Below are 16,413 nucleotides of genomic sequence, written 5' to 3'. Positions count from 1 at the left end.
CGGCCGACTCTCATCTGCAGGACCGTGGAGACACAGCGTCGCTGTCTGTGAGGTCCCCCACCACCACCACGTCACTGCTTAAAACTGGGATCTTGAATCAGGAAAATACGTGGACATCTGAAAAAAAAAATGCACACGTGCATAACCTCTGTAAAACTCTTTCCTTCGGAGAAAAGGGCAAATCTAAACAACATCCTTTTTTTTTTAAGCATTTACGATTTTTCTGTTCTCTTTAGTTTGGTTAGGGCTGCTATCCATTCGTTTCCTTTTGTTGGTTTGATCAACACTTCTATTCTTCTTTGAAAGCTTATTAAGATGGATGCTAACAAAATAAATTATTATTTTTCTTAATTACCAGGTCCGTATGGCATTTTACCTAAAACACCACTGCTTAGATTGGAAAGTTTTAATGGATGTTTTCTATGCTTTTTGTCCTGGCAACAGTAACAGCATAGCACCCAGGGAATGACCATGACACCGTCTTTGCTGAAAAAAAGTCTTCCAAGGCCATTTCATCTGTGGTTCCGTCGCTGGAAAGCTGTCAGGGAAAATCAGTCTGATTTTAACCAAGGGCAGGCAGTGACGCTGGGTCGTGGGCTGAGTCCTGGAGGGAAGGAGGAGCAGGGGTGACCGCTTCACAAGAAGGAACCGATCCGGCGACAATAATGCGACATGAAACATCCCAGTCGTGGAATGTGCCCTTTGGCCCACCAGCCCAGTCCACTCACCCACCCCACTGCTACGGAGTGTTCGAGGAGCACAGAAAAAGACCCAATTCTTCCACTTCAAAATTGTACGAAAGGACATGCCGTGGGGCAGCAAACAAAACCAAATGTTGGAAAGGAAGTCAGTCAGCAGCAAAGTGAAGCACATAAAACAGGAAGAGGAGAGACAGAGAGGCAGAATTCATAAATAGTATCTAGACCTGACACAAGGAACGTCATCAAGCTCCTGGTTAGCTTCTTTGAAGGAGATCACTTGAAACCAAACACAGGCACATTTATGGCTCTTCTGGGGTTCGTTTTTTTTGTTAAGATTTACTTATTTATTTTAGAGAGAGAGGGCACGAGTGGGAGGAACAGAGAGAGAGGGAGAGAGAATCTCAAGCAGACTCCCCGCTGAGCACCAGTCCAACTCAGAATTCGATCTCATGACCCTGAGATCATGACCTGAGCCAAAATCAAGAGTTGGCCACTCAACCAAATGAGCCACCCAGGCGCCCAGAAGTTCGTTCTAATGATAGAAACAGAGATTTTTTGAAAAGAAGAAAAAGCAACTCGTTTTGGATGAATGTACTTGGCAGATACAAACTTGATCACTCTGATTTCCAGTGAGTGTACTTGCAGCTTAGGATCTGCCTGGACCCGTGAGATCAGACCTCACAGGCACTTGTCTTTGGGGCCTCTTCCTTCCCCAAGTAGGGGGGTGCCATCAACCACCTGGGGCTCCGCAGAAAGACACGTTGTTTTGTTGTTCAGTGATGGGTTTGCCTTTCCGAGCAGCCAGCACCTGATGGAGCTGAAGCTGGGGGTGTGTGGACCAGCTCTGAGGGGCCGGGTGGACTGCAGCCAACAGAGGGAAGTGGGCTCGGGTGAGCAGAGGAAGGGGCCACCCTCCCCTCCAACCATCCCAGTGCCTATCTCTGCAAGGTCCCCAGGATAACACAGTAGGGAAGCCGACTCCGCTGTTCCTCGGTCCCCCCCTCCCACACAGAATCCTCGGGAATATTCCTGTCCACCGGCTCCTCCCCACCCCCACCCTTCTGTCCTGAGGGGGCCCTCCTGCCACCCCACTGGTAGTCAGGCAGAACCAGAGCACCCTCCGTGTCATCAGCAGACGGTGCTCCTGTTTCCGGTGGAGCCCCGCACAGGGCTGGCTCCGGGGGGCCTCGGGGTCCCACAGCACCTCTTTGTCCTCGCAGGACAGGGTCTTGGCGGGCCAGCACAGACTGAAGGTGCATTCTGTTCCTGTCCTGGACCTTGCTTCTGTCCGCTTGGAAGCTGTACAGTACTACCTTGGGCCTCACCACCGGCCCCGGACGTATAAAGCCGTCTTGTGCAGGGGCTCAAAAAAAGCCCTTTCCTCGCCAAAACCACAGCGATGAAGGGAGCAGTGAGCGACAGCTCGTCTAAAGACCCGGGGTGAAAGGCATGTCTGTTCCTTGACAAGATGTCTGTATGTGATACCCCCAAAGAGCGATCTGCGTGAACACTCACTTCTGTCCAGAAACGACAGCATCCCTCACAAGCCTTTGCTTCCCAGTGGACAGAAGTAACTTCGCAGGACTCCTGCCTGACGGCGCTGCCACGAGCGGGTGCACACGGAGCTTCAGCCGCACTTGCGAAACACAGACCGAGGTGGAAATCATGACACACCCAGCGCAAAACCAGCCACCCAGTGCGTCCGCTCTGTTTACACTGCTGAGGGGAACCCGCTCCTAAAGCCTTGAACTTACCCCGAAAACGGGGCAAAGCCAAGAGAAAACTACTTTACAGAGTCATCTTAGGGAGAAGAAAACGTCTTTACCAAAAACAACAACAACAAACCAAAAAACCCAGGAAACCAAAATCAAAACCCGAAACGCAAGACACAAAGAGTGCATGTGCGCCCTGTGCATGATTCAACGACCCGGTTAAAAGTATAAACGGAAATAAGCTAGCCGGGGGGAGGCAGGGAGGCGCAAAAGGTCGTCCAGGTAATTAAGTGCACCTCCAACACAACAGATTTATTATTTTTGCAATAAACGCAGTTCGTTCTCACGCCAAAGAGCTGACGTTTAAAAGAGCTGCACGCGCCCAGCGCATCATTACCGCTTGGTAAACAAAATTAACGTCAACGGGGCCCTTCACGAGCTGAAGTTCAAACGGCCTGCCTAGGCTCGCGCTCGCTCCCGACCTCCGCCGCGCGCACGCTCGTCCCCGTGCTCGGCGGACACGCACTGCGCATGCCCCCCAGCCATCCACGGCCGGGCCTCCGGCTCGCTCCCGGCGGGCACGCACTGCGCATGCCCGCCCCGCTCCCCCACACCGCCGGGCCTCCGGCTCGCTCTCGGCGGGCACGCACTGCGCATGCTCAAGTTGCCAGGCAACCCCCCTCCCCCCCCCGTGAGCACGCACGCGGGGCGCATGCTCCCACCTCCCCGGCCCTCAGGTGGCCTCGCGGGCGTGGGCTGCAGCCCTAAAAAGCCAAAAATCAGGAAGACCTCGTGTGGGCGGCCGCCAGCCCCGTCCCGGTCCTCACCCACCCCTAAACGCCCCGCCCACTTGCATCAAAGCCCACCCCCCGGCCAAAGACCCCGCAGGCCGCTGCGTCCGAAGCCAGGGAGGCGTGCGTGCCGGCGTGCGGCGCCCGTGGCCGCCGTGATGACGCCACGCGTCGCGGTGACGCATGACGTAGGCGACCTTGTTTGGGAAGGCGGCCGGCGCGCCCGTTTTGAAGCTGCCGGGAGCGGCGCGGGCCTAGCGGCGCTGCTGCAAATCATTCGCCGGGCCCGGGCGTCCGCGCAGCCCCCGAGACGCCGGCGCCGCCCCCAGCCGGGCCTCCGGCGGGCGGGACCCTGCCCGCCCCCGCGCCCCCTCGCCCCCTCGCCCCCTCGTCGGGCGGGGCCGGGCCGCCGCCTGCTCCCGGGACCTCGGGCTCCGGGCCCGCGAACCCCGCCTCCCCGGAACCCGGGCTCCGGACCGCCACCCCAGCCTTCCCGGGACCCCGGGACCCGGGCTCCAGGCCCGCCACCCCGCCTCCTAGGGACCCTTGGCCCGGGCTCCAGGCCCGCCACCCCGCCTCCTAGGGACCCTTGGCCCGGGCTCCAGGCCCGCCACCCCAGCCTTCCCCGGGACTCCGGGCTCCGGGCCGCGACCCCGCCTCCCCAGGACCCGGGCTCCAGGCCCGCCACCCCAGCCTTCCCGGGACCCAGGCTCTAGACCCCCCACCCAGCCTTCCCCAGGACCCGGGCTCCAGGCCCGCGACCCCGCCTCCTAGGGACCCTGGGCCCGTGACCCCCGACCCCTGGGCCCGGGGCCCGCGACCCCGCCTCCTAGGGACCCTGGGCCCGTGACCCCCGACCCCTGGGCCCGGGGCCCGCGACCGCCGCCTGCAGCCACCATCTGCTCCGCCGACGTGCGTTCAGGCCTGGCTTGGGTTCCTGGCGCCAGGCAGGCGTGCAGGAGGAAGGGGCTCTTCGGGAAGGAGGGTCCCCGTCTCGGAGATGCCGCCCGGCAAAGTCCTGCAGCCCGTCCTCAAGATGAAGGTGGACGAGCTGTTCCTGTGCTGGCTCAGCGAGTCCAGCACGCAGACGATGCTCCAGGACTGTCTGCAGAGGATCAAGATGCCCGGGAGGACGGAGACGGGCGGTGGGGCCGCGGGGCCGCCCGGGCCCCCGCTGGCAGCCGCAGCCCCCGCCTGCAAGCCCGCTGTGTTCGATAGCCTGGGGGCGCCCAGCCCGGCCCCCGCGGCCGCCGCGCTCCCGCTGGGAGCCGCCACTAGTCCCAGGACCGGGCCACCCGTGCGAGGGACTCGCAGATCCGCAGGGGCGCGAGCAGTAAGTTATGCTTCACTTCTGCCGAGTCGGGTGCATGGCGCCCTGGGGCTCAGGGGTGCGGGAAAACACTCACATTGGCGCGGTTTTTCCCACAAGCGAAGCCCTGTGTGCTGAAACGTTCCGTCGTCGCCGGAGCCCCGTGCTGGTCCTCGGGTGGGAATTTTGATGTTCCTTTCCAGTCTTTCCAAGTTTCGGTCTTGGGTGCCCACTGCTCCGCGGTTTTTTCTTGGCTTAAATGATGACCTAGAGGTTTGATCCCTCCTTTGCCGGTTTTCTCCTTAAATCGTCTACGGTAGGTGCAGTCAGACAGCCCTGTACAAAAACAGGGGTTGGTTTCTGGCACGTAATCCTGTGTGCGCTCGAAGTCACAAAGTGCTGGCTCCGGGGGTTGAGGCCAGCGTGGCGGCTGGGGACGCCACGGACCTGCAATACTCCCGAAGCCGGAGCTGTTCGCGCTGCGTCCGAACGCGTGTGTGACGTTGAAGACGTTCCCGTTGGAGCTAGCGTCCCACCAGCAGCACGAACCATATGGTAGTATCCCTCGTTGGACGGCTTCCCAACCCCAGCGGACCAGCCGCCAAGGGCGGATGGCGAGTGCTCCTCCCTGCAGGAAGACTCGCTGGGCTCTCAATTACTGGTGGTTTCCTGGCCTGTTCCAGCGGACCCGACGACCTTTCCCAGAAAGTCAGTCTGCACAGAGAGTGGGAACTGGGCCCAAAGGCCACGCAGACGCCACCTGGCTTAGACCCTCTAAGGAACTCCACGGGAAGGCTCGTCTGCACCTGCAGGGCCCCCGGACCATCCCTTGAGCTCTGCTCAGTCACTTTCCCACTGCACCACAGAACCTTAGTGCTGGGGGGAGTTTTGCCCGAATCGCTCGTTTAACAGAGGCCTCGAGATCTGTGAGAAGGGCCAGCACTCGGGAGGGTTCCTCCTGGAGGGACAGTGGTTTCCCTCCCCATGATGGCATCTGTACTCCCCTGGGATGGCCGAGGTCTCATTCAGCGAGCTGCCTGCCTTGTCGGTAAATAGCTTTCAGCGCTGAGGCCCAGCACCCCTCACAGGTGAATTCTTGTATTTTGTGACCCCGTGACCTCGTGGGAACCCTCTTGGGACTGCAGATGTTGGCAGGTCAGCCCTGCTGGAGGAAGGCCACTTGGAGGCCTTGAAAAGGACGTATTTCTGTAAAGTAGGCCCAGAGGTGCACACCCCGTTCCTCAGGTGTTCCGAGCACGGAGAGGTCGTTTCTCTCAACTGGGAGAGAGGTTGGGCGGAAAGGGGGCCAGCGACTTGGGGGGTGCACTGAATTGAGCGAGGAGAAGGCAGGGGGCGCAGGGAGGGGAGGTTCAGAGTGGAGATCCGATGTCCAGTCTTGCCCAGAGGCCGTGGCGGTCTGACTGCGGAAGGCCGGCTGCTGAGCCGGGTCTGTGCGTGGCCACCTGTGGGATTGGGCAGGATGCAGCACTCTGGGCTGAGGATGCTAGACCTGCTTCCACGGCTGGCTGCTAGTGCTTCTGAAAGGTGCGCACATGGTGGGGCTGGTGTGTGATCACGATTCTCCGGGTCAGTCGGTTGAGCCTCCGACTCTTGGTTTCGGCTCCGGTCCTGATCTCAGGGTCGTGAGATCCAGCCCCAGTGGGCTCCGCGCTCACTGTGGACCCTGCTTGAGATTGTCTGCCTCTCCGTCCGCCCCTTCTCTCACTCCCCAAACAAAGGTTCACACAGTGCTGATGCGTGCAGCCGTGTGTCTGGAGCCCTGAGGCCGGAGCTGGGTGGGCGGTGCAGGCGTGGGAGCTCGGGACGCAGGGGGAGGCATGGAAGGCTTGGTGGGAATTGCGTCCTGAGGAAATCAGAGAGATTCCTCCTCTGCTTTGCAGTTTCCATGACCAGCACGGGCCGCGCTTTTGAGGAACAGCAGAATGCTTTGTCTTTTCCCCCGAGGTCACAAAGTAATGATGGCTCTCGTCTGGGACGCGGAGTTGGCTTTAAACACGTCTTCCCGTGTGTGGAATTTACAGACCGTTTCAGTTGAATTTAGGGAAGTGAACTGCCGAGGGGACCCATGTTCTCATGGGGTGCAGATGTGAGGGGCGCATTCCTGTGCCCCCCGTCCACGCATTGTGTCAGGCGGGGTTCACCAAGACCCGATTCCCAGGCGCCGACTGGCAGGGGACGGACGGGTGACGCTCCCGGGTCTGGGCAGGAGGTTTCACAGATGACACATCTTTTCTCCAGAGTGCACTGACCCGCAAGGGCTGACCGCCAGCCACCAGCAGCTCCTTTTCACCCCTGCTCCGTGTAATTCCCCAGCTAAGAGGAAGAGGAGTCCAGGGAGTCCACACACCCTGAGTGTCCGACTGCCCTGTTACTTTCCCCGCCCCAGGGATGTTCACCACACACGCTTGGCTCGATGCCTTCGGCAAACACGTTACATGCAACAGGCACTTGGAGTGTCTCCCACCCGTCTCCACAGAGGGAAGGCTGAGTGCTGAACCACAGGGGCTCCATGGGTCCCTCACCACGATCCCAACCAGGCAAAGCCCCGAATGTGCTTCTAAGGGAGCTCCTCCTAGGGAATCAGAGCTCAACCTGCATGCACTGTCTCTGCATGTACTTCCTACCCCAGTGACGATGCCCAGCAGAGGAACACTCTCCGGCAGCCCGTGCACCTGACTTTCAAATGTACAGGACTTGCTCCGGGGCCTCCTTCCTACTCCTTCTCCACGGTGGTCAGTATCCCAGTGACCTTGCCCAGCAGCAAGTTCAGACTCAGTGGGGCTCCTTCCTACTTCTTCACAGTGGTCAGTATCCCAGTGACCTTGCCCAGCGGCTACTCCTTCCCCCGCAGTGGTCAGTGTCCCACTACTTTCTGCCACATTAATTCATCCTTCACACAAGTCTGACAGGAAAGGGATTTGATCTGTGCTTAGGGTAGAACATAATAATTCTAGTGACGCTTTAGTCTAGCACCACGTTTCAGAGCATTTTCAGCTCGTAGGGCTGAGAGGAGCTCCTTGCTGACCCTTGTGGACTTCAAGCAGAGCTGTCTGCTAACGCATTAGGGGATGTGACTTTTTCACCTACTACAAGCATCAGTAAATACAATTTTGGCTGTAAAATCTGACGTCCTTAAATTTAAGGGCTCTTCTGGACAAATAGTTTTTTTATCACCTGCTCTTGGGCCATCGTGACACTCTGTTCAAATCCTTTCTTTATACATAACCTGGATCCAAGTCCTTTGTAAGATAGATGTTTTGCAGGAGGTGGGGGTGTGCAGGGCCTCCATCGTGAGGACATAGGGGTGCGCAGGGGCTCCATCGTGAGGACATAGGGGGTGTACAGGGGCTCCATCATGAGGACGTAGGGGTGCGCAGGGGCTCCATCGTGAGGACGTAGTAGGGGGTACGCAGGGGCTCCATCGTGAGGACGTAGGGGGTGGACAGGGGCTCCGTAAGGAGGTAGGGGTGTGCACGGGGTCCATCAGGAGGTAGGAGGGTGTGTGTCTGACCGTCTGACCATGTAGCTGGGCTTTCTCCGACACCAGAGAAGGTGCACTGGATGTACGTCCCGGAGAGGTGAGCCTCCTGCAGCGCACAGGTGCTGCAGCTGATGTTGCCCACAAGAGGGTCGCCCACCTCCCCACAGCTGCAGAGACGCGCGGAACAGCTCCGCGGCAGGTGGGCCGCTGCAACATTGTCATGCTGGCCGTTGGAAACGTCAGGGGGCTGTTATCTCGACTAGGTGGTGCTTTCCCTTTTTCGGCACTGTCATAACTCTGCTCCGCTCTCGAGACACGACTGTGCCCCCAAAGCAGCGTTGTAGTGCGACGTGGATCCTGCACATACTGAACTGCTGCGTTAGATAGAAATTACGTGCCCGGCTGGGACGTGTTTGCTCGCGGCCCCCATCGCACGGAGGCGCCCCACCGCGCCTCCCGCTGCATGCTGGGCTGCTTTCCACTTTAGAGTGGTCGTGAGGACCACTCTAAAGCCGAGGACATTTGCTTCTAAGTCCTGGTGTCGACGTATGTTTTCCTTTCTTCTAGGTAGATACCTGAAGTGGAATGACTGGGGTTTGTGGTAAATGGACATTTGACATTTTAGGAAGCTGTTGGACTGTTTCCCAAAGTGGCTGCACCGTTTTACTTTCCCGCCAGGGGCGTGGGAGGGTTCAGGCTCCTGCACTTTCCGCGCAGCCCCGTGCTGTCAGGCTCTCTTACCCGTTCTGGAATGTGGGCTTGTGGTAGGTCACTGTGGGTTAGGGTAGCTTCCTGATAACCAAGGGTGTGGAGCAGCTCTTCATAGGCTTGTGTGTATGTGTGTTGGGGGGCGGGGCTGTATATATCTTCCGTGAAGCGTTGATTCAGACGTTTTACCTGTGTTCCCTTCATGCGGTTCCTCGTTTTATTACTGACTTGCTACCGTTCTCCTGCCTTCTGGATACAGCTCTGGGACTCCTCAGCTCCTGCGTTTGGGAAATCTCCTGCTGCCCTGGGACTTCTTTTCCCTTCTTGCTGGTGACTTTCGAAGCAGAGAAGTTTTACATTTTGATGAAGTTCAACATACCACTTATTTTCGTTGTGTCCCTAGAAGGACATCCCGTAATCTAAATCTTGGCCAGACTCAAGGTCAAAAGATTTTCTCCTGTTTCTTCTAGAAGTTTTAAAAACTTTGCTTCTTTCCTTAGATTTGTGATCCATTTCAAGTTAAGTTTTATGTGTGGTCGCACGGAAGTTTCTGGGTTCGGGTTTTCTTCTGCCCACCCCGTTGCTGCTGCATCAGTTTTTGAAAAGACCACTGTTGTTGCCTGGAAATGTGTTAGCACCTTTGCCGACCAGCAGTGGGCACAGGTGTCTGCACGTATTTGGGAGCCTGTTAGATGCATGGATGCAGACATCCGTGCGTGTGCCCGCACTCACGGTCTGGGTGAGGTGTTGATCGGTTTTTGGATGTTAAGCCAACCTCGCTCCCTTGGAGGAAGCCCACGTGATCATAGTCAATGATCTGTTTTATACGTGGCTGGGTTCTGCGTCCGGCGTTTTGTGAAGATCTGCATGTCAGTGTAGGGGGGATATATCGGGGTGCGGTTTCTTCTGTGGCGATGGCTCTAGCTTTGCTGTCCGGGGAGCGATGGCCTCATAGAAGGAGCTGTGGATTTTCCCCCTTTCTACAATTTCTGTCAGACCATGTGTGATTGGTACCATCTCTTTCTAATGCTGTGTCAACCTCAGGCCGTCTGTAAGTCTGCTGTCTGTTCCTCCACCTCATCTGGAAGCAGAAGTCTGCCCTTCTTGTTTGAGAGAGATTTTCGAAGCGTACATCATGGAGCAGGTCCAAACAGGTGTCAGGACCTTGCTGTCCCACAGCCCACAGACCCTAACCTCAGTGTCAGTTAGAAACCAACATCGGAAGATAAATTCAGGAGCTTAAACAGCTCATTGGTGCAAAGACAAAGCGCCATGGGCAGAATGGCACAAGGAGGCACGGAGGTCCTTGCTCCTAGTATAGTGTTGTCCTTTGTTCTAGAGTGTGTGTCCTGACCGCCTCGTTCTCCTGTGTAGAGTGGGGGGGGGGGCGGGGGGGCAGGAGACGCATCCACAGCCAGGCCTGTTTCCCCTCCCACCTGTGCAGCGCCCTGGACATGGCCCCCTTTAGACAGGTCTCCGAGCTGCCGCGTCCGGGCGCACACGGTCGGAGCTGTGCATACATACGCTTTCTCCCAGGGAGCGCTTGCCCGCTCTTGCCCCCGTGGCAGTGGGCAGTGTCTGTGGACTGGCCCGTGGCCCCAGGGCCTGAACCCCCTTACCACGGCGGAAACGCTCAGGGACGTGTGTCTGTGCCAGTGCTGGGTGACTTTCTGTTTCCGAACGCTTCCACGTCATGTGGCTTTCAGAGTAGCTGCTGCCGTGGCGGCAGATGGTCTCCGTTTGGGAAGTGACCCCTGACGGTCATCCCGGCCTAGGGTCACCGGTCTGCGTGTGCCAGGCCCATGCCATCCCCTGCTAGCCGTGCGCCTCGGGCACTCCAGCTCCGTGCCTTAGTTTCCTCACGTGTAAACGGCACCATGACCTCCCTCCCGGGCTGTCACGAAGGTCTGAAGTTGGTCCTGGGGAAAAACACTTCTAAAGATTAGTCAGACGGCAGGGAACGCGGACACTTCTCCCTCCATCCTTCCCTCCCTCACTCGCTCTCTCACTTTCTCTTATGAACACACCTTTGAAGGTTTGAAGAGCTACTAATCTTTGCCCAGAACGTATGTACAAGTGGACAGATGAGTAAAAGCTTTATTTTTTCTCTTTGGAATAAAATTTCCGGTTTGTAGCAGCATCTTACTTGAACCAGTAAGGTGTTTCACGTTTTTTTACGCAGCCCTCGGTGTGTGGTTGTTGGTTCGTGTGTACTTTAGTCACCGCACACGTTTCAAACAGGAACACCGGAGAACTGAATTTGAACGGCACAGTTTTATATGATCTGGTGACGGCTCGAGCAGGTGTCGAACCAGGTGGATGGTTTTCTCGCTTTGCCCCCCAGCCTCCTGTGCTCTGCTCATGTCACCGCTGCATGGGATTGCGCATGAACGAACCTCCCCAAACTTAGGAACTACGTGACGCACTGGCTGAGCTCACAGATCTGGGGCGGGCCCTTTGGGCAGCTCGCTGGGGCAGGTCTTCTGCGTCTGCACTCAGGGGCACAGGGGTCTGGCCTGCGTGGTCTCTACCCTGGCGGCCCCACATGTGCACAGCAGGAGTGTTTCAGGAGCAGGGCGGGGCGCCCCCAGGCCGTGCACACACTCCATCCTGTCTGTGGCAGCGAGTGTGCCTAGCGCACAAGCCCAGGTCTGAGCGTGGGGCATAACGCTCACTCTCCTTGTGGGTCAGGCTGCAGAGTCATATTGCAGAGGGGAAGCAGGGGAGGGCCTGCCCATTTGTTCAGGCTACACAGAGAGCATCTCTTCCCAAAGGTGTGTAGGGAAGGGGAACAGAGGAAAATCAGCAGGTGTGGCTGTGGTTGCAGGAACCCCACGCAGCAAGCAGCCTGGGTCTATATCTGAGACGTGGGCTGGGGCACCCTGCGGCCCCGTCCGACCCCTGCCGTCCGATCCCTGCATGGCTCCTGGATCTGGTCATCCCAGGCGCGTGGTGTTTGGGCGGCCTTCCTGCGAGTGGCATCTGGGTCTGAATGGACCAGTGGCACGCCTGTCCCGTGGCCTCACACACCACTCCCGGGTCACTCAGCACCCTTGCTATCTTGTCACCTAGGGCTTTGCACACACTGCTCCGGTCTGTCTGGAGGCTTCAGAGGGGGTCGGTGGCAAACCCGTGAATCCTAGAGGACATTCAGGAAGTGGGGAAGACAGATGCACTAGGGCAGACACAGGCGGGAGGCAGAGGAGAAGGAAGTGAGGGGGCCAAGCTCCCGAACAGGAGTTAAAGCAGGAACAGGGAGGGGTGCCTAGATGGTGTGGAACGAACACAGAGCTGGTCTGGAAGGCTGCCTCCCGTGTGGCCCCAGCTAAATGCCCCCTGCCAGAGGCAGACCTAGGGAGCCCGTGAAAGGGCCAGCGCTGCCGGGGTGGGGCCACACGGGCCCAGGGGACCTGAGGCAGTGACCCTGCTCTGCCCGGTCCTGTGCTGGCGGAGTCCTGTCCTTGTGAAGGTGTCCAAACCCATAGACGCTTGCAGCACCAGGATGAGCCCGAATGGACTCGGTGGAGTTCCATTAATAACGTTGTAGCTCATCGCTTGTCACAAATGTACCGCCTAGCACCAGATGTTCATAATCAGGGGAACTACAGGGGAAGGATGGTTGGGGAGGTCATGGGAACTCTGTATTTTGTGCTCCATGTTTCCATAAACCTGAAACTACTTAAAAAAAAAAAAAAAAAAACAAGGGGCGCCTGGGTGGCTCAGTCATTAAGCGTCTGCCTTCGGCTCAGGTCATGATCCCAGGGTCCTGGGATCGAGCCCTGCATCGGGCTCCCGGCTCAGCAGAAAGCCTGCTTCTCCCTCTCCCACTTCCCCTGCTTGTGTTCCCTCTCTCTCTATGTCTCTGTCAACAAAATAAATACAATCTTAAAATAAAAAATGAAACCCATTATGGAGGGGAAGGTGGGTGCAGTGTGCTTTGAGTCGTTGCTTTGGGTCCACTCCCATGACTTCTCGGATGTCTTTGTCCCTGGAGTGGGGAAGACAGGCTGCGTCCACCTGCTGGGATACCGTATGCCAAGTGCGGGCTGACGAGGCGTCCTGCAGTTTCTTGGGGGCCCAGCTCTAGCCGGTCTGGGAAGGAAGGGCCTGTCCAGCTCTGTGTGGGACCTGGTTCAGAAAGGGGCATGTTATGGAGCCTAACGCTGCTTCGTGCTGCTCGGGGGTCGTGTGTGTGTTTTTGGGACGCCTGTGTTTCTGACTGTGGTTCTTGAAACAAGCACTAAATACGCAGTGAGCTTGGACTGCACCCTCCCTGCGAACTCTCTGCCTATGGCCACTATGTCTGGCAGGTAATAGGCCCCTGCTAAACCTCAGTGGAAGGAAGGGAGAGAAGAGAGCTCGGGGAGGATGGCAGGGAGAGGCAAGGACAGGTAAAAGACCCGCATCTTCTGGAATAAGGTGGACATGGATTGGGGAGGGGAGTAGGCCCATTTGATCCTTCCACAGCCGAAGAGCAGCCTGGTTGGGGGGCCAAGGGGCATCAGGGTGAGCAGATCCCAGGTGGAGTCCTGGGACGTGGGCCACCAGGAGACCAGGTGAGGCCTGCCCGGTTACTGCCCCACACATGCCCTCACAAAAATAGGGCCGTCTTTCTCCCTAGGAGGAGTGATGTCCATGGAGAGATTTCTCCAGGCTGCCTACTTCCCAAACATAATACTCAATTGATGCTCCGGTGTTTCTGTCCCAGCACATGGCAGTCCTTGCACTGGGCTCTGCAGGTGTGCTCACTCTGGGAGGTGCAGGTGTCCTTGCTCTGGGCTGTGCAGGTGTCCATGCTGTGGGCTGTGCAGGTGTCCTCGCTCTGGGAGGTGCAGGTGTCCTCGCTCTGAGCTGTGCAGGTGTCCATGCTGTGGGCTGTGCAGGTGTGCTCACTCTGGGTTGTGCAGGTGCCCTCGCTCTTGGTAGTGTGGGTGCCCTTGCTCTGTACTGTGCAGGTGTGTTCGCACTGGGCTGTGCAGGTGTGCTCACTCTGGGAGGTGCAGGTGTCCTTGCTCTGGGCTGTATAGGTGTCCATGCTGTGCAGGTGTGCTCGCTCTGGGCTGTGCAGGTGTCCTCGCTCTTGGTAGTGCGGGTGTCCTTGCTCTGGGCTGTGCAGGTGTCCTCGCTCTGGGCTGTGTGGGAGTCTTGGCTCTGTGCTTGCTCTGGGCTGTGCAGGTGTCCTGGCTCTGTGCTGTGCAGGTGTGCTCGCTCTGTGCTGTGCAGGTGTGCTTCCTCTGGGCTGTGCAGGTGTCCTCACTCTGGGAGATGCAGGTGCCCTCACTCTTGGTAGTGTGGGTGTCCTTGCTCTGCACTGTGCAGGTGTGTTCGCTCTGGGCTGTGCAGGTGTGCTCACTCTGGGAGGTGCAGGTGTCCTTGCTCTGGGCTGTATAGGTGTCCATGCTGTGCAGGTGTGCTCGCTCTGGGCTGTGCAGGTGTCCATACTCTAGGCTGTGCAGGTGTCCTCGCTCTTGGTAGTGCGGGTGTCCTTGCTCTGGGTTGTGCAGGTGTCCTCGCTCTTGGTAGTGTGAGTGTCCTTGCTCTGGGCTGTGCAGGTGTCCATGCTGTGGGCTGTGCACGTGTGCTCACTCTGGGAGGTGCAGGTGTCCTTGCTCTGGGCTGTGCAGGTGTCCTCGCTCTGGGAGGTGCAGGTGCCCTCGCTCTTGGTAGTGTGGGTGTCCTTGCTCTGCACTGTGCAGGTGTGTTCACACTGGGCTGTGCAGGTGTGCTCACTCTGGGAGGTGCAGGTGTCCTTGCTCTGGGCTGTATAGGTGTCCATGCTGTGCAGGTGTGCTCGCTCTGGGCTGTGCAGGTGTCCTCGCTCTTGGTAGTGCGGGTGTCCTTGCTCTGGGCTGTGCAGGTGTCCTCGCTCTGGGCTGTGTGGGAGTCTTGGCTCTGTGCTTGCTCTGGGCTGTGCAGGTGTGCTCGCTCTGTGCTGTGCAGGTGTGCTTCCTCTGGGCTGTGCAGGTGTCCTCACTCTGGGCTGTGCAGGTGTCCATGCTGTGGACTGTGCAGGTGTCCTCCCTCTGGGCTGTGCAGCTGTGCTCGCTCTGGGCTGTGCAGGTGTACTCGCTTTGGGAGGTGCAGGTGTCCATGCTGTGGACTGTGCAGGTGTGCTTGCTCTGCGCTGTGCAGGTGTGCTTCCTCTGGGCTGTGCAGGTGTCCTCACTCTGGGCTGTGCAGGTGTCCATGCTGTGGACTGTGCAGGTGTCCTCCCTCTGGGCTGTGCAGCTGTGCTCGCTCTGGGCTGTGCAGGTGTGCTCGCTTTGGGAGGTGCAGGTGTCCATGCTGTGGGCTGTGCAGGTGTCCTCCCTCTGGGCTGTGCAGCTGTGCTCGCTCTGGGCTGTGCAGGTGTGCTCGCTTTGGGAGGTGCAGGTGTCCATGCTGTGGGCTGTGCAGGTGTCCTCACTCTGGGCTGTGCAGGTGTCCATGCTGTGGACTGTGCAGGTGTCCTCCCTCTGGGCTCTGCAGCTGTGCTCGCTCTGGGCTGTGCAGGTGTGCTCGCTCTGGGAGGTGCAGGTGTCCATGCTGTGGGCTGTGCAGGTGTCCTCCCTCTGGGCTGTGCAGCTGTGCTCGCTCTGGGCTGTGCAGGTGTGCTCGCTCTGGGAGGTGCAGGTGTCCATGCTGTGGGCTGTGCAGGTGTCCTCCCTCTGGGCTGTGCAGCTGTGCTCGCTCTGGGCTGTGCAGGTGTGCTCGCTCTGGGAGGTGCAGGTGTCCATGCTGTGGGCTGTGCAGGTGTCCTCCCTCTGGGCTGTGCAGCTGTGCTCGCTCTGGGCTGTGCAGGTGTCCTCCCTCTGGGCTGTGCAGCTGTGCTCGCTCTGGGCTGTGCAGCTGTGCTCGCTCTGGGCTGTGCAGGTGTCCTCCCTCTGGGCTGTGCAGCTGTGCTCGCTCTGGGCTGTGCAGGTGTGCTCGCTCTGGGAGGTGCAGGTGTCCATGCTGTGGGCTGTGCAGGTGTCCTCCCTCTGGGCTGTGCAGCTGTGCTTGCTCTGGGCTGTGCAGGTGTGCTTGCTCTGGGAGGTGCAGGTGTCCATGCTGTGGGCTGTGCAGGTGTCCTCCCTCTGGGCTGTGCAGCTGTGCTCGCTCTGGGCTGTGCAGGTGTCCTCCCTCTGGGCTGTGCTGCTGTGCTCGCTCTGGGCTGTGCAGGTGTGCTCGCTCTGGGAGGTGCAGGTGTCCATGCTGTGGGCTGTGCAGGTGTCCTCCCTCTGGGCTGTGCAGTTGTGCTCGCTCTGGGCTGTGCAGGTGTGCTCGCTCTGGGAGGTGCAGGTGTCCATGCTGTGGGCTGTGCAGGTGTCCTCCCTCTGGGCTGTGCAGCTGTGCTCGCTCTGGGCTGTGCAGGTGTGCTCGCTCTGGGAGGTGCAGGTGTCCATGCTGTGGGCTGTGCAGGTGTCCTCCCTCTGGGCTGTGCAGCTGTGCTCGCTCTGGGAGGTGCAGGTGTCCATGCTGTGGGCTGTGCAGGTGTCCTCCGTCTGGGCCGTGCAGCTGTGCTCGCTCTGGGCTGTGCAGGTGTGCTCGCTTTGGGAGGTGCAGGTGTCCATGCTGTGGGCTGTGCAGGTGTCCTCCCTCTGGGCTGTGCAGCTGTGCTCGCTCTGGGCTGTGCAGGTGTGCTCGCTTTGGGAGGTGCAGGTGTCCATGCTGTGGGCTGTGCAGCTGTGCTCGCTCTGCGGGGTACGGGTGTCTTTGCTCTCAGCCCACT

General features: G+C 58.7%; 1 protein-coding gene across 1 annotated transcript in view; it reads left to right on the top strand.

The window, feature by feature from the left end:
* Positions 1–3,402: 3,402 nt before the first annotated feature.
* Positions 3,403–16,413, top strand: part of PPP2R3B (protein phosphatase 2 regulatory subunit B''beta) — a 59,486-nt gene continuing 46,475 nt past the window's right edge. The window contains exon 1 of the mRNA XM_064573654.1: positions 3,403–4,537. Coding sequence (XP_064429724.1) covers positions 4,205–4,537 — 333 coding nt within the window. The 5' untranslated portion in view covers positions 3,403–4,204. The remainder of the gene's footprint in view (positions 4,538–16,413) is intronic.

Source organism: Mirounga angustirostris, unplaced genomic scaffold, assembly GCF_029215605.1.
Source record: "Mirounga angustirostris isolate CCGP_5_RB_7025 unplaced genomic scaffold, mMirAng1.0.hap1 SCAF_11, whole genome shotgun sequence".
Lineage (NCBI taxonomy): Eukaryota > Metazoa > Chordata > Mammalia > Carnivora > Phocidae > Mirounga > Mirounga angustirostris.
Note: the sequence above shows the minus strand (reverse complement) of the source record. Positions and strands in the feature narration are given on the sequence as shown.